We start from the raw sequence: 21,758 nt of genomic DNA, 5'->3' as shown, positions 1-21,758 counted from the left end.
TGTGCCATCAAAACCAAGCTCTTAATATTTACTCCTGGGACTCGAAGCAAATTCTTCTTTTCTTCAGATTTCATTCTCACCCAGAAAATGCATTGTAAGATTAGATAAACCAAGTAGAATACTCAGCATTAAAGCTTAAATTGAATTAATCTGTCTCCAAAACAAACTACTGGTCCCTCTATCTCTCTGGAGACAGGTTTAGCAAACATACCACCTACGTATCAGAAATATGTAAAAGAAAGGAGGTTAGGTGTTTTCCATCCTCCTACTCCTTGCATTTAAGAACTTCCTCAAACTCCTTAATGGACTTCATCCTGCGCCCAAATTCACTTTTGAAATGGAGCAATCAAACAAGGTCCCTTTCCTCGACATGCAAGTTGAGAAATTTGTCAGTGGTTCTATTCTACTGTTTGCTGCAAGCCTACCTTCACTAGTCAATATATGTGTTAGGATTCCTACAGTTCCACGCACTATAAGGTAAGCCTTATCGGCAACTTCATAAATAGGGCCCAAGTCGTTTGATCACCATGCAAGCTTGATATAGGGTGTTTCAAAGTTACCCTGATCAGATTGTACTTAGTGCAAACGCATGAAAGCGCCTAAGGCTGCCACTTTCATGCTCAGATTACTCTGGAAAGGCGAAGTGACTCAAAATTTGAGCAACTGATGAAGCTAGCTATGGCAAGCTGTTACTACACAAATTTTTCACCAAGCTGATGGCCCGGCCCTCCATTAGCAGTTGATATTTACCTGTGTTTGTCCCTGCAAACAGCCCACAGAACATTCAGTCCTGTGTTACAGAACTGCTTGGGGTGAATCAACAAATATCAGTGCATCACTCTCCAATCCTCCTTTGCAAAGACACATTCCAAAGGGGATGGTGACATTCTCTTTCCCCATCCTTTACCTTCTCCTCCTCCCAAGGTGTGGGTTGAGCACCTTCATCGTCCTTCACCTGCGGTTCCATCCAAGGCACACAGCATCCTGACTTCGAACTATATCACCGTTCCTTCATCGCTGCGAAATCCTGGAACTCCCTTCCTAACAGCACTGTGGGTATACATATACGTATATGACAGAACTCCCACTTAACTGACGAAGGAGCAGCGCTCCGAAAGCGAGTGGATTTTGCTATCAAATAAACCTGTTGGACTTTAACCTGGTGTTGTGAGACTTCTTACTGTGTATACATATACCACAGGGACTGCAGCTGGTCACCACCACCACCTTCTCAGAGGCAATTAGGGATGGGCACTAAGTCATGCCTTTGTCAGTGGTATTGACATTCTGTGAATAAAATAAAAATCAGCGAAATGCACCATCACAGCAGGTCTTTCTGCTTTTCAAAAATGATTTTTGCTTTTTTAAAAAATCATTAATAGAGTGCTTCAGGAAACTGATAGCAATGCCGAACCTAATTTAATTGGAATACTGACTCGCTGAAGTGCTAACATTGCAACATTTGTCAAACTGATTTTAGGTTGCAGGACCATTATACCGTCAGTTGGCCAAACCTGGTATGTGCAGTTATTCCTGAATTCTCATGTTCTCCATTATTGGATTCTCTGCCTGTCTGTCAGCATTATGTTCAAATAGCCATTTGAACCAAATCTAATCCATTTCTTTTTAGACTGCTACCATCTGTAGGACTGTGCGTAAAGTTCCAATAGCCAGGGACAGCACTTCAGCCAGTAAGCTGATCGACACATTGCATGCTCCCCGCATACTTTAGTTATATGTGAAACCCCAGGGCTGATAATTACCCTTCTTAGTTTTTATAATTACAGCTTGTTAATTGCTAGGCATCGCATTTTGAATTGTGACAGTGCTTTTTGAGCATATTTTCTTGTGAGATTGACTCAAGATCTTGAGTGTTCACGGAAGTGCTGACGTCTGTGTTGAACTGCTAGTTCCTGGGCCTGAGTTTATTTATGGAACATTACAGTTTTTGGAATCATTTGTACAGTCTTTGAATCATAGTTGTCTTATTTATGGGAAATTTTTCTATTGACGTTTGCAGGAAGGAGACGAGATATTTCAGTAATCTTTTGTGTGATGAAGCAAAAGCTCTAATTTCACCCCTAACCATTTAACAACTGAACTGTCCCCACATGAGAGTATGCATCCTGCCTTAACATGCCTTGCTAACATACATTGCATCAATCAATATATATAATGAAGCAGTAGTTTTAGCAATTCATCAGGCAAAATTGAGTTTAATGCTACCATGGAACTGATGTACAGACAATGAAGAGCTAAGAAAGTGCTTCTGAGGAATCTGAATTCCATGGCACAATGTGTTGAAGGACCTGCGTGTAGCACTGTGAAGTTGTGAGATATAGGTATAATCTTCATTGAGTTCTTGATTACTGTCACTGTCTTCAGAATCCAGTACCTCTGCACAGATGGAGAGAAAATAATAGCATGTCCCCAGCAAGATGTTTTTGGATAATAGGCTCCCTGCCTCACCATCGCAAATGGAAGAGGAGCAGAGTTGAAGGAGGAGACAAGAACTAACAGGGGAAAGAAAGCAGAATTTCACAGAACATCAACATACTGGGGATGCAGGCAACCAATTTTTATTAGCTCAACACACAGTACAAAGCCATAGTAAAATATCTGTAAGATGGGCATGATTTTGTATTTTTTTTAAACTCATTAATTGAAGCGGATGTAACCTTGGCTCAAACTTGTATTTCTCTCTGTCTCTGGCTGGAATGCATGTAAATAGCAATTTTAACCCTGTCTTATGTGCTAGAAACTGGGTGGATGGCTGAAATTGTACAGCTTCTCCCAGTGGCGGATTTTTCTGATCCCACTGAAGTCAACTGACATTTGAATGGTTCACCGCATCTGGTGTGGGGGATCCGCCAGGGAAGGGCGAGAAACTCCTGGCCTAAGTATCACCTGTAGGATTCACCTATGCCAACATCGAGCATTATTCTTATCCCGCAGGCTACCATTTTAAAATATCAGTGAGGAGAACATTTACCGGAAACAGCAGAGTCCTTTTGATATTGAGATTGGGGTCCACTCGTGGGCCTGAGTGGGGAAGTGATTGCAGTTTTGTTGCCAGATCAACCTGGCAAGAAGAGAGATCTTGGCCAGAAGTGGCCCAAAAAATGAAGTGATTTTAATTTTCCTTGTGGGGTCAGGTGCAGCATGTCTGCTCCTCCAGGACCCATACAGAAAGTTTAGGATTACTCTCCTCTAGGTTCACTCCGAACCCAATTCAAGGCCCTCATCCAAAACTTATGCTCATGACCAATCTGAGTACCAGGGGTTTCTTGAATTTTCAGCGTTGGCTTCCTACTGCCCAACGTTGTGTTTCTTCAACAACAACATCTAGGGCCTTTAACATGGTGAAATGAGTCAAGATGCTCCACGGGAGCATTGTCAAACATCATTTGTCACATGAGCCATGCAAAGAGTTATTGGGACAAGCAATCCAAAGCTTGCTCAGAGAGGTAGGTTTTAAGGAGCATCTTAAAGAAGGAGAGAGAGGTAGCGAGGTGGAGAGGTTTTGGAACAAAATTCTAGAGCCAGGTTTTAGATGCTCCTTAAAACCTACCTCTCCTCGGCACAGCCACCAATGGTAAATGCCACTGGGTCAGAATTGGAGGAGCACAACATTCTTGGGTAGTGGAGGTAGTAATTGAAGTGAGGTGATTGATGGAAATGTTAAAAGGCAAAAGTGGATTGTTGTGGTGAGGACATGGGAATGGAAGCTCAACTCGAGTTCATTTACGGTTGTGGGGATCTGGCTCAGTTTCAGACAGTGGTCAGGGGAGGGAAAGTTTCCTGCTGTTTTTGGGTGGGGGATTGACTGGGAGCATGCAGGTTAGGCCTGGTGTAAAAGGTGCCCAGGCTTCATGCAGCTGAGATCAGGTTGGTTTTCCTCAGTCTCCTACTGAATTAAAATGAGCACTTTTCTTTCAGACTTGAATCTCTTTGTATCCTAATGAAATGCATCAGTTTCTCCTTTAAAAGCTATTTATAGAACTATGCTCCTAGCTATACTCAAAAATACATCAGTAAAGAATTCCTTTTAATGCTTTATAATTATGCATTTCGTTCAGTCGTGCTTTATTTTTAGAGTGGTATTGTTCTGAAGAAATAAATCCCTGTAGCTATTTACTTTGTAGTTTGTTAGAATAACCCTGAGTCATACATTTGAGCTTATATTGTACTTTTATGAAATGCTTGGTTACATCAATTTTTAAAAAAATCTTAAGCACGAGTTAGTTAACATGTCCTGAAAAAATCACTGATTCACAGAAAATCATGCCAATCATGGTAGTGGTTTTTCTTTGTAAATCTGTCACCCCCATTTTGAGTCTTGGTTTAACCTGAAAGTTTCAAAACAGGAACATTTTAAAAGATTAAACACTTGCATCATCAGGCATTTATTTGAGATCACTTTAGATTTTGACAGATAGATGGGAAAGTGAGTTCACCTGTGTCCAACTGAGTCTTGTCATATTTTGATGTGCTCCAAAAATAGCTCAGCAGTGAGAAACGATGAATCTTTACACACTGACGGATTATTTTAAATGGAGACTCACATTTAACTAAATGAAATTTACATGTGATGAACACATCCCCTGTCCATTGAATTGCTTCCTTGCTGCTCATCAGCCCTTTCACATACAATAATGCTTACCAGGAAAGGAGAGCATGCTGGTGTGGAAGATTTTGAAGAATTGTCCATGTAATTAGCAAAGGCTTTTAAGTTAAACTTCCCCTCTGGAATATTCCCCGGAAATTGTATAATTAATCCTTATTTTTTGTTTGACTCCGAAATGGTCCCACAGCCCTTTGTGAATGTGTCTTTTTTATTCCTCTTGCAGTTATTTGGTGATGTTTTTCCTTCCTTAGGAGACGCAGCTTGCATGTCAGAGATGGTGGAATAAAAATGGGAAATTAAGTCAGATAAATAGTCTTCTCTATGGTGGCAAAATATAGTTCAGATTTTAAAAATCAGGACAGGAATGCAGACCATTGAACTTGGAGAGGAAGAAGGCTCATAAGTTTATTTATTTATTTGTGTCACAAGTAGGTTTACATTAACACTGCAATGAAGTTGCTGTGAAAGTCCTCTAGTCGCCTGTTTGGGTACACTGAGGGAGAATTTCGCATGGCCAATCCACCTAACCCGCACATCTTTCAGACTGTGGGAGGAAACCAGAGCACTCGGAGGAAACCCACACACACACACGGAGAACGTGCAGACTCCGCACAGACAGCAACCCAAGCTGGGAATCGAACCCGGGTCCCTGGCGCTGTGAGGCAGCAGTGCTAACCGCTGTGCCAATTTGCTATCTATCTTTGCGATGACCTATCTAAGTTTATATATATGTTAAAAATGAAGGAACAGTAAAAATAGATTTTATAAAGAAAGAAGCAGTTAGCAAAGTAGCAAGGTGTGTTGGAGACTAATGTACAACCATAGTGGTAACTTCAAACCCACATCTCAGGTTGGCTCCTACAATTGGTTGTTAACTCGTTACCAATGCAGGCTTATCCCAGAGAGGTGAGCAAGATGAAAGGAAAAGTCTCCCATGTCAGTCTTAGAACACCTAATAGCGGCATCAGAGCAACAGGCTTGCAGAAACAAAATGAGGTCTTGGTGTCATCATAGGGCCACTGCTGCGTGACAGCAGCTGCAGCCTGGGCAGAGAAAAGAATAGGTGAAGGACAGAAATAAAGGAAGAGAAACTTGTCCACTTTACCACATTGTCAAGGTGGGACTGAAGTGCATAGCAGCCAAAGTAAAACCTTACTGTAAGATAAATAAATGATTTTGTTTCTTCTTTCAAGATATTGCCTCTCCTTTCTTGAAGGTACTGACTGTGGCTGGGGTAGAGTTCCACCAATGCCAGATGTTCTCCAGTACACTTAAGAAGAGAGCATAAAAATCTAAACTGGCGCTCCTGTGCAGTATTGAGGGGGTGTTGCAGAAGCAGGAGTGCCATCTTTTGGATGAGACGTTAAATCAAGACCTCATCTGCCCTTTCATGTCAGTGTAAAAGTTGTCGGGTACTATTTCAAAGAAGAGCAGGGGAGTTATTCCTGATGTCCTAGCTAATATTTATGTCTCAATCGACATAACAGAAGCAGATTATCTAATTACTATTCTCTTACTGATGGGAACTGACTATGTGCAACTTGGCAGCTTTTCCCTATCACTGTATACACTTCACTTCAAAAGTATTTCAATGGCTGTAAAGCATTTGGGATATCCTGATGTTGCATTTTATTTTTGTTAGCTAGTTATTTGAGCCAAACACATTACCAGCATGCGCCAAATCTATATATATATTATATATATACCACTCAGCAGTAGTGGATTAGCAGTGGGAATTCAAGCTGATTCCCTCATTTCTCCCACTGACTCCAAAGATATTGCACCAAATATCATTTGAGTTGTGATCAACAATGTTAACAGAGACTAGCGATTGAATTTAGGCCCTCCTTTATTTATGTGGCGCAGTTTCCAACATAATACTTGGAGTATTTAACCACAAAGCATTTTCAATTACAAAATCTCATGCTCCTAATATGATTTTTGATGTAAAACAAATGCGGAGGATCTAATTAAAGTGGATTTGCAGAGTGACCTGTACTGATACTCGTACTAGAATAGCTGCAGCAAAATAGGGATTCAAATTCACTAAGTAAAAGCTGGATTTCCAATATTTATGGAGGATGAAATAATCCCCAGACCACTTAGGGGATCAGCTTGTGTGGGTATCAGCAGGATATGTCATTGGGCTGCAGGATGTAATTTTGTCTCACTCGCTAAGTCTCCTTCAGCAAGAAGAAGGAAGGTGAGATAATCGGTGCTGCTGTTAGTTATCACTTGATTGTTAGTCACACAAAGGGGATTGCCCTTGTTAGACACTGGCCGCAGATCACTGTGTTAGTGTGGCCCCTTTAAGGGGGTGATCCTGAGGGCCATAAGGTCAGGCCGGATCCTATGGAGTGTCGAGGCAGGAAACTGAGCCAACTGGATGTAAGGGTGCGTGCCCTAGGTTGGGGAGGATCCTCAGTTGGAGCATTTATATAGTCACATAGTTAATTCTGCCTGACATTTTATTGTAAATGACCCCTTTGTTACTTTGAGCCATATCAAGTTGCCCTTGATTTATTACACTGGCAATGAGGAAAACTAAACTTACGGGTTGCGATTTTCCCACCTGTTACACTGGTCAAGTAGCACAGCCGGAAATTTCAGCAGGAAACAAATAATCTGAATGACAATCGGGCAGCGTCAAGGCGGTGGGGCTAGACAGGGGCAAGGCCAGACGGGGGGAAGGATAGCTCAGTGGGAGGAGGGGGAAGGGGGAGAATCCCTGCATTGGGGGGTGGGGCTGCTGATCAGGATGCCAGGGATTGGGGGTGGGGGGGGGGGGGGGGGGGATGCTGTGGGGGTTGTCTGTTGGAGGGATCTAAGGGGGGGGGAATGGGGAGGAGGGGGGCAGTGTGTGTGCATGGAGAGTTAACACATCTCCCATATGCTGTGTAGACTTGTACACAGTGGGTGGAATTTTCCCAAAAAGGTCCTGAGTGTCAGTTGGCGGAATTTTCACAAATGTCTGAAAATCGGAGAGCTTTAGTCTGAAAACCAGAGCTTAGACTCTTACCACCACCACCCCCCCCCCCCCCCCCCTTTTGTGACACTTAGTATTTTGGGGGGGAAATGCCACCCATGATGTTACCCCCTGGAGCATTCTTGATGTCTTTAGTAACTTGTTTGCTTATGTTAATGATGTCCTTTTTGTTTCATCCATCAGTGAATTTAGGAGCTGGGGGAGGAGAGTGGTAGCGTGGCCTCTTTAAGGGGACATTCCCTGATGGCCAAGTGATCAGGCCGGGCCCTGTGGAGTGTCGAGGCGGGAAACCTAGCCAATCAAGTGTAAGGGCGCATATCCCAGGTCAGGGAGGATCCTTGGCTGGACCAGGGAGGAGTGGAGAATAGTCGCGTAGTTAATTCTGTCTGACCCTTTATTGTAAATAGCTATTCATTGTTGGCAATAAATCCTTTGCTACTTTGAATCACATCGAGTTGTCCTCAAATTATTGCAATCACCATCAAATAAAGAGAAAAATAATCATGATTGACATACACATATGCTTTCTAGAAGGGATATTAGAACATGCGTAATAATTAAAACTAAACTGTCAGCAGTTATTTTTCTCATTCCGTTTATAAGGAATAAAGTCAATTCATTACTCTAATATGTACCAAAATCTAGAATTTCATCAACTTTAATCTGTAAAGCAACTGTCACAGTGGAAAACACAAATCCACGGCAAATCCAAATGTGATTAGTTCAGTTGAGATATTAGACAGTGCAGGCTTGCAATTTCAGTAAACCTGAGGTATTCTCCACTTAGCAAAGTAGTTGGGGGTTAAATTGAGCAGGAAAATAAGGTCACACTTGTGCTGGCGCAAGTTTTCCCTGGTACAACAGATTTAGGGTGTGGTTGTGATTGGAATGGCTTGACTAAAATTAGAAGTTGCTCCTCACTAATGTGAAACCACGGGTGAATTTAAAAATGTTAGTGGTGCACGCCAATCGAGCACAAGACACAAGGCTTCGGTAACTGAAGGCTTTTATTGTCTAACAATGGAACTATTAGAACACAAGTACACCACTCCAGACTGAAGGGGTCCCGCCCGAGCAGAGGGTCTTATACCTCTCCCAGGAGGCGGGGCCCGACTGGGATGTGCCACAACAGCAACAACCACAGGTGTATTAATCTCACAGTGTAAACACCCTAGCCCAACAACAACATTAGAACAATCCCACAGTGTGAACACCCTAGCCCAACAACAACATTAGAACAACCCCACAGTGGTAACCAACGATGGTTCACCACATTCACCCCTCCTTTGAGAACAAAGGCCGGCGGGGTGCGAAAACAGACTATATAAAAAAAAAAGTCAACAATCTACAAGTCCAGACGGTCTGGAGGACCGCACCGTCGTTGTGACCTCCTCAATACCGGCGGTGACACCGGAGCAGGTGCTTGCGGTGGCGTTCTCTCCAAAACAGCGTCCGGCTGTCCTCTCGCGGACTCACGGGCCGGTTGACCCTGATGAAGCGGTAGTGCAGGGGATCCCGGTACATTCTGCGATGGCGCCGATCTCCGAGTCTCAGGCAAGCTGTACAGTGGAGTATAACTGTTATGCACTGGTCCCGGTGCTGACCGCGCCACGTCCGGGGGAGAAATAAGAGATAGGGGATTCGTGACTGGGGGTATGGGAGCGACAGGAGTTGCTACGTCCCCTGCGGGCGCCAGGTCTCGGATCGAGACTGTGTCCTCTCGCCCGTCAGGATATGCCACATAGGCATACTGAGGGTTGGCGTGGAGGAGGTGGACCGGTTCGACCAAGGGGTCGGACTTGCGGGCCCTTGCATGTCGCCGCAGAAGGACGGGTCCTGGGTACGTCAACCAGGCTGGTAAAGATATCCCCGAGGACGACTTCCGAGGGAATGAGAACATCCTCTCGTGGGGAGTAGCATTGGTTGCCGTACACAGGAGGGAGCGAATGGAGTGAAGTGCATTTGGGAGGACCTCCTGCCAATGGGAGACTGGAAGGCCTTTGGACTTCAGCGCCAATAGGACAGCCTTCCAGACTGTAGCATTCTCTCTTTCCACCTGTCCATTGCCCCTAGGGTTGTAACTCGTGGTCCTACTAGAGGCAATCCCGTATGAGAGCAGGAATTGCCTCAAGTCATGACTCATGAACGACGAGCCCCTGTCGCTATGTATATAGCTGGGGTACCCGAACAGGGTAAAAAGATCACGGAATGCCTTGATCACCGTGGCAGTCGACGTGTCCGCACAGGGGACAACAAACGGGAACCGGGAGTACTCGTCTATGATGTTAAGAAAGTACACGTTCCGGTCTGTTGAGGGAAGGGGGCCCTTAAAATCCACACTCAGCCTCTCGAAGGGGCGAGTGGCCTTGACCAAATGTGCCCGGTCAGGTCGGTAAATGTGCGGTTTGCATTCCGCGCAAATCCGACAGCTCCTTGTCACTGACCTGACGTCCTCCACCGAGTAGGGCAGGTTGCGGGCTTTGATGAAGTGGTAGAGCCGAGTGACCCCAGGATGGCGCAGGTCATTATGGAGGGCGTTCAAGCGGTCCTCCTGCATAGTAGCGCATGTTCCGCGCGAGAGGGCATCCGAGGGCTCATTGAGTTTCCCTGGACGATACATAATATCGTAATTATAGGTGGAGAGCTCAATTCTCCACCGCAAGATCTTGTCATTCTTGATCTTGCCCCTCTGCGTGTTATTGAACATAAACGCCACGGACCGCTGGTCCGTGATCAGGGTGAACCGCTTCCCCGCCAGGCAATGGCGCCAGTGTCTGACGGCCTCCACAATGGCCTGGGCCTCCTTTTCCACCGCTGAATGCCGAATTTCGGGACCTTGAAGGGTGCGGGAAAAAAACGCAACGGGCCTGCCTGCCTGGTTTAGTGTGGCGGCCAGGGCGAAATCAGATGCATCACTTTCCACCTGAAAAGGGATGGATTCGTCCACCACGTGCATCGTGGCTTTCGCAATGTCGCGTTTCAAAGTCTTGAAGGCCAATTGGGCCTCTGGCGTGAGTGGAAAAGTCGTGGACTTAATAAGCGGACGAGCTTTGTCTGCGTAGTTGGGGACCCACTGCGCATAATAGGAGAAGAAGCCGAGGCATCTCCTCAGTGCTTTTGCGCTAGCGGGCAAGGGAAGTTCAGCAAGGGGCGCATACGGTCGGGATCGGGGCCAATGACCCCGTTTTCCACTACGTATCCCAGGATGGCTAACCGGCGCGTACGGAATACACACTTCTCCCTGTTGTAGGTCAGATTCAGGCGAGATGCAGTGCGCAAAAAGTTCTGGAGATTTGTGTCGTGGTCCTGCTGATCACGGCCGCAGATGGTGACATTATCCAGGTACGGGAAGGTAGCCCGCAGCCCGTTCTGGTCCACCATTCGGTCCATAGCACGCTGGAAGACCGAGACCCCATTGGTGACACCAAATGGAACCCTAAGAAACTGATACAGACGACCATCCGCCTCAAAAGCCATGTAATGTCGGTCCTCTGGGCGGATGGGGAGTTGGTGGTAGGCGGACTTAAGGTCTATGGTGGAGAACACCCGGTACTGCGCAATCTGATTGACCATATCAGATATGCGCGGGAGAGGATACGCATCCAGCTGCGTATATCGATTAATGGTCTGACTGTAATCAATGACCATCCGGGGTTTGTTCCCGCTCTTAACCACCACGACCTGTGCTCTCCACGGACTAACGCTGGGCTGTATGATCCCTTCTTTGAGGAGCCGCTGAACCTCAGATCTGATGAAGATCCGATCTTCAGCGCTGTAGCGCCTACTTTTAGTAGCGATGGGCTTGCAGCCTGGTACCAGATTCTTAAATAAAGAGGGTGTGGTGATCTTTAATGTGGAAAGATTGCATGCGGGGCGCTTTGGACAATTTGGAGGCTGCAGCTGGTCCCCTACTGTCAGCGAAGGGAGTGGCCCACCGTACTGTAGGATCACACTCTTCATGTGGGCCATAAAGTTTAGTCCGAGGAGAATTGGTGCGCAAAGATGCGGCAACACAAGGAGCCTGTATCGCTCGTAAATTGTGCCCTGCACTTTCAGAGTTACCACACAACGTCCTTGGATCGGTACAGATCGGGACCGTGATGCCATAGAAATTGTCTGTTTGGCAGGTAGAACCTGGAGTCCACACCTCTTTACAGTGTCAGGGTGAATAAAGCTCTCAGTGCTCCCGCTGTCAAACAGACAATAAACTGTACGACCATTTACCTGAATGTTCATCATTGAACAGTCAAGCCTGTGATGCTTAGCCTGGTTCAGGGTGATCGACGCCACCGTTGGCCCTTGGACGTCACTGCAGGCAGCTGAGGTCGATGCTGAGGACCCCTGCTGGTCGCTCCTGGTCGTCGTCGACCAAGATGGCCGCCCCCATGAATCGCACATGGTTGAGGGCGCCAAGTGTAGCGACTCCTGGTGGTCATCTCCCTCCGACTCCGCCGACCACAATGGCGTCGTCCTGGACTCGCACGTGGACGGACCTCGTGGGTACTTCGACGTCGATGGTGATGATCCCCGTTTTGGAGGGTCACAGGCTGCACTGCCGTTCTTGGGCTTCGATCTGCAGACTTTCGCGTTGTGCCCCTTTTTACCGCATTGATTACAGACCACCGCTTTAGCAGGACACTTTTGCCGTGGATGCTTGGCTCCTCCGCAGAAGTAGCACCGCGGGCCGCCCGGGGCTGCCGCCGCCGTCGGGTCTATATGGGAGCACGCCATAATACTGCACTTCGAGCCCGTGGGGCGAGGAGGGATTTGTGACTGCTCCTGCCATGTTGTCTCCACGTGGTCCTCCGGATACAGGACCAAGCTCTTCGAAGCCGCCTCAAGCATTTCAGCCATCTCCATAGCTTGGGTCAGGTTGAGATTCCCCTTCTCCAACAGCTTGAGACGGATGTACGAAGACCCTACCCCTGCCACAAACGCATCTCGGGCGAGGTCGTACATGTACTGCTCAGCCGACACAGCTTTGCAGTCGCAGCCCCTGGCAAGCTGCAAGAGCTCATTGGCGTAATCCTCCATGGTTTCGCCCGACTGCCGACGTCGTGTAGCGAGGAGGTAACGAGCGTGGATCTCGTTGGGAGGTCTCGTGTAGCGCTTTTTTAAAAGCTCGAGGGCCCTCGGGTAAGTGGTGGCCGCACTGATCGCGAGGTAGACAGTGTCGCTTACCCTCGCATGGAGGACCTGGAGTCTGTCGTCATCTGTGATGACCGCTGCAGAGGCTGCCAGGTAGTCCTCGAAACACTTCAGCCAGTGGTCGAAGGTGTTAGAGGCGCCGACCACACGTGGATCCAGCGTCAGACGCTCTGGCTTTAGCATTTGTTCCATACTCTCCTTTCCGTCGAGAGCTTAGTGTTAGATAATAAAATTGATGCACGTCAATCGAGCACAAGACACAAGGCTTCGGTAACTGAAGGCTTTTATTGTCTAACAATGGAACTATTAGAACACAAGTACACCACTCCAGACTGAAGGGGTCCCGCCCGAGCAGAGGGTCTTATACCTCTCCCAGGAGGCGGGGCCCGACTGGGATGTGCCACAACATCAACAACCACAGGTATATTAATCTCAGTGTAAACACCCTAGCCCAACAACAACATTAGAACAATCCCACAGTGTGAACACCCTAGCCCAACAACAACATTAGAACAACCCCACAGTGGTAACCAACGATGGTTCACCACAGTTAGCTTAGCAGGTTTATCTAGCCATGCGTGCTGACAGCGTCGGTGCACTGCATGGACAAGTTTTATCTTCTCCTTCATCAATCAGTATCCTTGGTTAGTAGCGTCAGAGCCTCATGCTAGGCATTAGTTTCCTGGTATTTATTACCTCCCCCAAGTGGAATATAGAAAAAATGCACCTCAGTGATGTTGATATCAGAACTGGTTTGCAAATATCCTTCAAAAAGTCAAATTGCAAGGGTGACTTATGATCTATTATAAACATTTCTCAAGCAGATTATCAACTGAATATAGAGAAGGAATGTTAATGAAGTTCAAAAAGAGCACAGAATTTCTGAGTGCTCGCATTCTCCATATTAATTCTCTACACATGTAAGAGATGTCGTCTGAAAGGTCAATGGAATGCGATCACAACTTGTCTTTACTTCTTCGTCAAAGCTCCCCATCCCAAGCTCTTTTATCCAACACTAATATACTTAGGAAAAGCACCTGTCGGTTCTCTGAAGCAAAATGTGATTAAAAATCGCAACAAAAAATAAAGAGTAAGAATGTAATTGTGACAAACTCAGAAATGTTGTTGCTCAACATCATTCTCTTGGCTTGAAAATAAACAGATACTTCCCTCCCGTCCCACTCCCCACACATTTCAGAGTAGAAGGTACTGCAAGTTTTTTGTAATTGAAAACATTTCAATAGACATTGAATTGACACAAAAGGCAGTTTGCGCCACCCTTGTTTGTCTTTGTGATTTTCCATTGGTTTTCTTTCAAAGTTTATCACGTAATGTTCTAACTGTTGTGTTGGTGAAAACAAAATGCTTTCATTTTTGTTTCTAAGCATGACACAGTAGTGTGAAAATATGAATTGCTCGATGGCTAGTCACTCACTTGCATTAAGGCAATACAAAAATGGGCCTCTATCTTCTGCAAATGTTTGTTTGTAAACTGTTTTGTAATCTCTGGGTGTCCTTTTTGTTTCCAGGATATTTGGTCACATCAGCTTTCGCTCAGATTGGGAATTGGTAAAAGTGGACTTCAGACCATCCTTTAGCAGACAGTGTTTACCTGCTGACTATGACTCATGGGACTTGATGAACCAGGTAACATAGACTGAAATTAAAAAAACAAAAATACTGGAAATAAATAATTTCTGCTGGTCACACCTGAAAATACCTGTCTTTTCCTTTTACTGATTTTAACTGACTTTGCAGTTTTTGCTTTTTGACAATGTAGATTAAGTCAATCTGTTCATGACCTTGTTCAACAATAAGAGGTTTCAGCTGGATAGAAATAGATTAATTTTAGTTCCTTTGAGCCATTCTAAAACCAAACACTATCATACTTAGGTGCTGTGTTAAGCAAATGCGAAGGTTGCAATATCACCATAGGCAGAATAGGAAATATTGCAATGGAAAGTGGAGCGGTTGGAATATCAATGCAGCATGCCACAAGGTGCTAAGTGTCAGGTTTATACTAAGGGACTTTGGCAAGAAGTCGGTCTGCATTTTCATGGTCAGGAAGAGCATTCCCCTCAGTATTATTGCAGAATGGTGTACCACTGCTGCATTGACAGAGACTTGGGAATAAGTTGCCTGCTCACCCTTGTAACTGGGACCCTGAAAGCAGGGATGAAAGATAGACAATATTCAAGTATAAATATTGGTACACTCATACAATTACATCAGAATGTTTGCTGAAATTGCTGATAACTCCACAGAATATGTAGAATCCTAGCTTCATGTGCACCTCACAAGGCCAGCACTGCTGCATTTCATGGCTTTTGGGGAAGGCAGATAACCAAGGTGCATTTGTCATGGTTTGCAGTATCAACTTTATGCAAAATTAGGTGCTTTCCTTCTAACCTTATGCACACCGATGGTTCAGTTCTGGGAGGCACCAACTGTATGAAACATTCTAAGTACTGGGATCATGGCACGTTAAATTTCAACTTCTGTCTGTAAAAATCATTTTCATTTTGGACAATAGTGCAAAATGAGTAATGTTGATTCAGCCAGCTGTTGTACATCTTTCTCGATTTTTTTTTTTACTTCCGTAGCAGGCAGTGAAAATGAAAGTCAAGAGAGATGTATACCTGATAGCTGAATTGATATTGCCTGTTTGACACTATTTCACAATATCAAAATCAACTGCAAGATATTTCATCTAAATTAATATATACATTCATTAACATTAACTGGAAATAATCTGTGAAACTTTTCCATCAATCATTTATGGCTGACAACTCTTCCTGAACCCAAAACTGGATGTGGATATGCAGGCGTTGGGATGGGAGTTTCAGTTCTCATATTTACTGTTTACCAATGACAATTGTTTGCCACTATATCACAAAGCTAATGAGAAATTTGTAAATAGCCAAATCAACACAAAAGTTTGAGGAATTTCAAGCACATGTAACACTGAATTTCCATGATCTTTTGCACTAGTTTAAAAGCAGCATGTTGAAACCCATAAAACTGGCCATGCCCTGAACAAAATGAATCACCATCGAAGTTTCCAGTAAGTGCACTGACTAGTGCATATCAGTGCAACCAGGAATGCTTATGTGTAGTTCTGTTTAAAGTCATTTTCAGTTACTTAAAATCAGGTTACTCACAGTGGCGGACAGATAATTCTCATTTATTTGTGATAGACCTCCTTTCAGCTGTATTACTAAAATCAGACAAAAATACATCTGGATGTTTTAATGCAACATATATTTAAAAATATTTTTAGGTGTTACCCGATTGGATTGGTTCATGGAAGGTTTTATGTTTGGCAAGATGCAAATGAATTTGAGTGGAAACCTGGAAAAAAACCTTTTTCAGCCCAAATTGAATGAAGATTGTCAAATGTGCCCATTGCAGAAAGCCACTTAGGCTGAAATTCTCAGGTCTTGCATACCCCATTACCACTGCCAGTGAGAACAGAGTTTGGCACTCAGCCAAATCTCCGATCACAGCAGGAGGACTGAATAATCCATGGTGCGTGCAAAGTTGGAGAATTCCGGCCATACGCTGGTTTATATTTGAGCATTTTTTTTAAAGCCCAGTGAACAAAAAACAGAAAATGTTGGATAAACTCAGCAGGTCTGACAGCATCTGTGGAGAGAGAAACAAAGTGAGCATTTCGAGTCTGTATGACTCTTCAGATTCCATCAAAGGACAAAATGAATCAATTTGCAAACTTCAGCCTTAAAGAAAAATGTTCTAATTTTCAATAAATCTCTAAAGGTTAATGCAGCAACAAGGCTGCTGCAAAATCTGTCAATTAATCTTGAAGAAAAGTTATGTGGACTCAAAAGGTCCACTGCTGCCAGACCTGCTGAGTTTTCAGCATTTTCTGTTCTTATTTCAGATTTCTGGCATCTGCAAGATTTTGCTTTTATTATAACAAGAATAGGCTTGACTGATTCAAGTGTAATCACTGTTAAGTAAAATATATGTGCTGATGCCACTTCAGACCAGGTAGAACTGACATGTATAGCCATGAAAAAGCTGCAGTTATTGTTGTCCTCCTGACATTTGTACAGCCAGGCATTCGTGTTTGCACATTCTGCTGGCAGCTGTTTAGATCCTTTAGATCAGGTGAGCAGTATTACACTGAGAACAGCAATCAGCATCAAGCTTGGGATAGTACTGATTGCACATACCAAGGTATACCTGTCCTGTAAATAACACAAAATTAAATAAGGGTAATATGCCTAGTAAAAATGTATTCTTTCAAACCTTATAATGACCAACCATATTTTCCTATGTATTTCACATTTGTGGGTCCCTCATTTGAACTTTAGCCTTCAGCATGCTCTCAGGCTCCTAGCTTCAGAAGGCTGCTTTTACTTTCAAGTGCCTTCAAACAGGCCTCTGTATCAGCTTTATAAATTGATAGAAGATCCTTGTAGTGTTAATAGGTTCTGATATCATTATAACCTATAAAGGGAATGCGAGGAACATTTGTTCCTTAACTTTGTCAAATTTAGTTGCACCCTATCCAATCTCCTGAGTCTTGATGTAGCTCTTTAACAGTGACGTAGAAGTGCGGTGGGGAGAAATAGTTCAGTAGCATCAACCTGCATATACCTGAGCCCCACAATGCTTTATTGTTACGGGGCTGCTTGACGTGTGGTCACTCAGCCTCACACTGATGTGATTTCCTGGCCGGGATGGGGTGGGGTGCTGTCCACCTCCTCCCTGTATTATTCAGCACATTTTCTTTGTTAGCACCACATGGAAAGATTCCATCTTGTGTGATGCGTGTAACAAAATCAGACATACTTTATATGGAAGTTTTTGATTTCACTGCTTATGATTTCACTGTGCGTGAAGAAAATCCAGGTCAAAGTAGCATTTTACAGGTGGGACTGTAGTTTACCTGAAGTCCTGAACGTTAGGCACCATTTGATCTTATAATTTTGTTACATATTCTGTGTAATTTTCACAATTCAAGAGCAAGTTGCCATGTCTGTAAGGGTGCTGGAAGCAAATTTGGTAGTAACATTCGAAAGAGAGATACATATTTCAAGGGAAAAATATACAGGAAAATGGGGGGAGAAAGCAGGGAAATAGAAAAAATTGGATTGCTCAACGGAAGAGCCAGTGTAGATGTAATTGACTGAATAGCATTCCTTTGTGCTCTTATCATTCTATGATTCTATCATGTACTAATCGAAATATGCTGATTATTAATATGTTTTTGCTTAGGATGAGCATTGCATCATGGGAGAGCAGCGACAGTTCCGTAAACGAAAAACATTCTCATGGTGTATCAAAGGAAAAAACTTCACATCCGCCCTTACAGCGAAATCTTGCCAGTGCACAGAGTCTGATTTTGAGTGGTAATTACCTGTTGTTTTGACAGTTTAACCAGGCATCTGTATAAAATATTAGGAATACAAATAGCAATATTAGAAATTGCTCAATATAGTACAAGAGTTTAATACCAAAAACTCACTGAAATGCTTGCCCTAATTGGTTTATGCTTTTTATGTGAATACTGGCCAGTGTGATATGTTAATATGAAGATGTGGTGAACACACACAGAGAATTTCTAGCCCTGAGGAAGGGCTCAAGGCCTGAAACATTGGGCAGGATTTTCTGGCCTCGCTTACCCCGAAACTGGAACATCCCACCCAAGGTCAACAGACGTTTCCATGGTCCGCCCCTCGCCCGCTCCGATTCTCGTGGCAGGTGGGATGGTAAATTTCACCCCACTGACTCTTTTTCCACTGATGCTTCCTCGACTGTTGAGTATCTGTGGCATTTTCTGTTTTATTTTCATTTTCACGTTCCAGCTCTGTAGTTTATTTTGTCGTCATTTCTTGGTGTGGATTTTTCTTCAAATCTTTCCCCTCTCTTTATGAAGATTCTGACTTGCATTGGGTTACAGTTTGATGAGTGCATTCCATGTTTGAACCAGTTTTCAGCCAGCACTCTGCTTGCACTTTCCCAAGGATATACTTCATGAGCCGGAATGCTGATTTCACCTGGTTTCTTTTTTCGCCTCCAGCTCCCCTAACCCCTTTGCAGCGCTCCAAATTCCATCCTGCTGAAATCAACCAACAGAGCATAGATCATAACTTGACTCATTGAAGTTTTTGTTGTGTGAAGTTCATAGTATGGATGTATTTACTGTTTTTTTTTAAAAAACACCATGGAATTAGTGTTTTTGTGCTTTAACACTTAGTCATAACATATCGAAACAGTGATGTTCTTCTGAATCATTGAATTAAATTTATCCCAAAAGTACTACCTGTCAAATCATGTGAGTTGATCACAGAAGTCTGGATTCTGTTGCCATGTGACACTAGCCAGCAACGGAATTAAAAGATAAAATGCTTTGAGCTGCATTTGAAAGCACTAATTCATCTTAATATTGGGATAGTGCCACCAGTGGAAAGTCTTGTGCAATAGAAAGTTTGGGAAGCAGGAAGGAAGGAGCCATGGCGGTGTGGGAACATTATTTTTTACATTGAGTGTTAATTTGCAAAATCTATCTTGACATTACAAAATTGAATATTTGTGCAGATTGTCATTGTTGTTGCTGTCTTGTAAAATGTTGCAGATAATATGTGATCAAGGCTCTAAGCTCCATTGATCTAGTGGAGCAGCAACAACTTTGCAAAGTAAAGCACTTGATGCAAAATGGAATGTGTATTTTTTTTATTTACTGCTCGTCAACGATTTAAAATCACCAAGTGAATATACAGTGACTCTGTCCTAATTGTTCCTTCAGAGTAGGCATTAGCATGCATCAAATACATGAAGTATCCAGCACACTAACAGATGTATTGATGTAATTAATATTAAAGACAATAATGCAAAATCTCTGATTTAAACAAGAACAAAATGCAATATGCAATAATAATCCAGATGTGATGATATTAGACAAAAACTTAAGTAATCAGAAAGTTATAAGCTTGTATAAGAAGTCTACTTCCACGGACAAGGCCATTGATATGCTGCTGGCCCATTTTAAACTGGTGCACAGCACTGCCAACGTGAAGGCCAATCAAAGACCTATTAACAAAAATTTGGAGCCTTAATTAGAAATTTCTACCCAGCTGGATAGTGGATACTCACCCAGTGGAGTTCCTCAATCTAAATTATATAAAATCCACAGGGTAAATATTCAACTTGCCACCTGGTCTAGAAATAACAGGAAATGAAAATGGAGTGCTTTCTATATTGGGTGTCTGATCTGCAGCACTAATTTTATACTCAGACAAATGTTGAAAATCTATTTCTGTGTTGTTTCACCTGTTTGGTCTGTATTTGATCATTGTTGTATTTTTGCAGTGACTATGGTTTTGAACAGCAAGCTAATGGTAGATGTGTCCCAGCGTTTTGGTACAATCCAGATTCACCTGCTGAGGACTGTAAATTTGGACAGACGTACACCAGAAGCTCTGGGTAGGTACTTGTGGTGAACCATCGTTGGTTCACCACTGGGGTTGTTATTGTGTTACTGTTGGGCTAGGGTGTTGTTGTTATGGGGGTTGTACTATGTTGTTGGGATAGGGTGTTTACCTGTCCTAAGTGTTATCATGGCACACTCCAGTGGGGTCCCGCCTCCGGTGGCAGGGTATAAGACCCCCTGCTCCGGCAGGACCCCTTCAGTCTGAACGGGTGAATTTGTGTTAGTAGTTTCATTGTTAATGTATTAAAGCCTTCAGTACTAAAGCCTTGTTTCCGGGTGCTCATTGAGGTGCATCAATTTAATACATTAACTGAGAATATGGAGCAGATCCTAAAACCGGATCGTCTGACACTGGACCCACGTGCGGTCGGTGCAGCTAACACGTTCGAACATTGGTGGAAGTGCTTCGAGGACTACCTGGCAGCCTCGGTAGCTATCACTACGGACAGTGATAGACTCCAGGTCCTCCACGCAAGGGTAAGCGACACGATTTACCTAGCCATTCGTGCAGCTTCCACTTACCAGGGTGCCGTCGAGCTCCTAAAGAATAGGTACATTACGCCACCCAACGAGATTCACGCTCGTTATCTCCTCGCTACACGACGTCGGCAGTCGGGCGAGACCATAGAAGACTACGCCAATGAACTCCTGCAGCTTGCCAGGGCTTGTGACTGTAAGGACGTCTCCGCCGAGCAGTACATGCACGACCTCGCCCGAGACGCGTTCGTAGCAGGGGTAGGGTCCTCGTATATCAGACTTAAATTACTAGAAAAGGGGAAACTCAACTTGACCCAGGCAATGGGGATGGCCGTGAGGTTGGAGGCGGCGTCGAAGAGCTTGGCGCTGTACCCCGAGGACCACGTGCAGTCAACGTGGTTGGAGCAAGCTCTGCTCCCTCCTCGCCCCGCGAACCCGCGCTCCCAGATCGATTCGACGACGGCGGCAGCTCCAGGGGGCCAGCGATGCTATTTTTGCGGTGGGGCTAAGCATCCACGGCAGCAGTGTCCGGCAAGAACGGCAATCTGCAGCCAGTGCGGTAAAAAAGGCCACTACAGCAAAGTCTGCAGGTCCAAACCTAAAAACGGCGGTGCAGCTTGTAACCCTCCAGAACGGAGACCATCTCCTTCGGCGCTGCAGTACCCACGAGGTCCGACCACGTGCGACCTCAGGACGGCGCCATCGTGGCAAACAGAGGAGGAGGAAGACCACCAGGAGTCGCTGCGCTTGGCGCCCTCGCCCATGTGCGATTCATGGGGGCGGCCATCATGGTCCACGACGACTAGGAGCGACCAGCAGGGGTCCTCAGCATCCACATCGGCAGCATGCAGTGACGCCCAGGGGCCAACGGTGGCGTCGATCTCTCTGGATCAGACCAGGCATTTCAGACTGGAACATTCTATGATGGAGGTAAAGGTTAGTGGCAGAACTGTAAATTGTCTGTTTGACAGTGGGAGCACCGAAAGTTTCATACACCCTGAAACTGCTAAAAGGTGTGGACTCCGGGTTCTCCCTGCCAAGCAGACCATTTCCATGGCATC

General features: G+C 44.6%; 1 protein-coding gene across 4 annotated transcripts in view; it reads left to right on the top strand.

The window, feature by feature from the left end:
• Nucleotides 1-21,758, top strand: part of sorcs2 (sortilin-related VPS10 domain containing receptor 2) — a 612,212-nt gene that overhangs the window by 530,957 nt on the left and 59,497 nt on the right. For all 4 annotated transcript variants that reach the window (XM_078213272.1, XM_078213290.1, XM_078213281.1 and 1 more), the window contains exons 15-17: nucleotides 14,291-14,408; nucleotides 18,006-18,139; nucleotides 20,100-20,213. In XM_078213272.1, coding sequence (XP_078069398.1) covers nucleotides 14,291-14,408; nucleotides 18,006-18,139; nucleotides 20,100-20,213 — 366 coding nt within the window. The remainder of the gene's footprint in view (nucleotides 1-14,290; nucleotides 14,409-18,005; nucleotides 18,140-20,099; nucleotides 20,214-21,758) is intronic.

This window comes from Mustelus asterias, chromosome 1 (genome assembly GCF_964213995.1).
Source record: "Mustelus asterias chromosome 1, sMusAst1.hap1.1, whole genome shotgun sequence".
NCBI lineage: Eukaryota > Metazoa > Chordata > Chondrichthyes > Carcharhiniformes > Triakidae > Mustelus > Mustelus asterias.
This window is presented reverse-complemented; position numbering and strand designations above follow the sequence as displayed.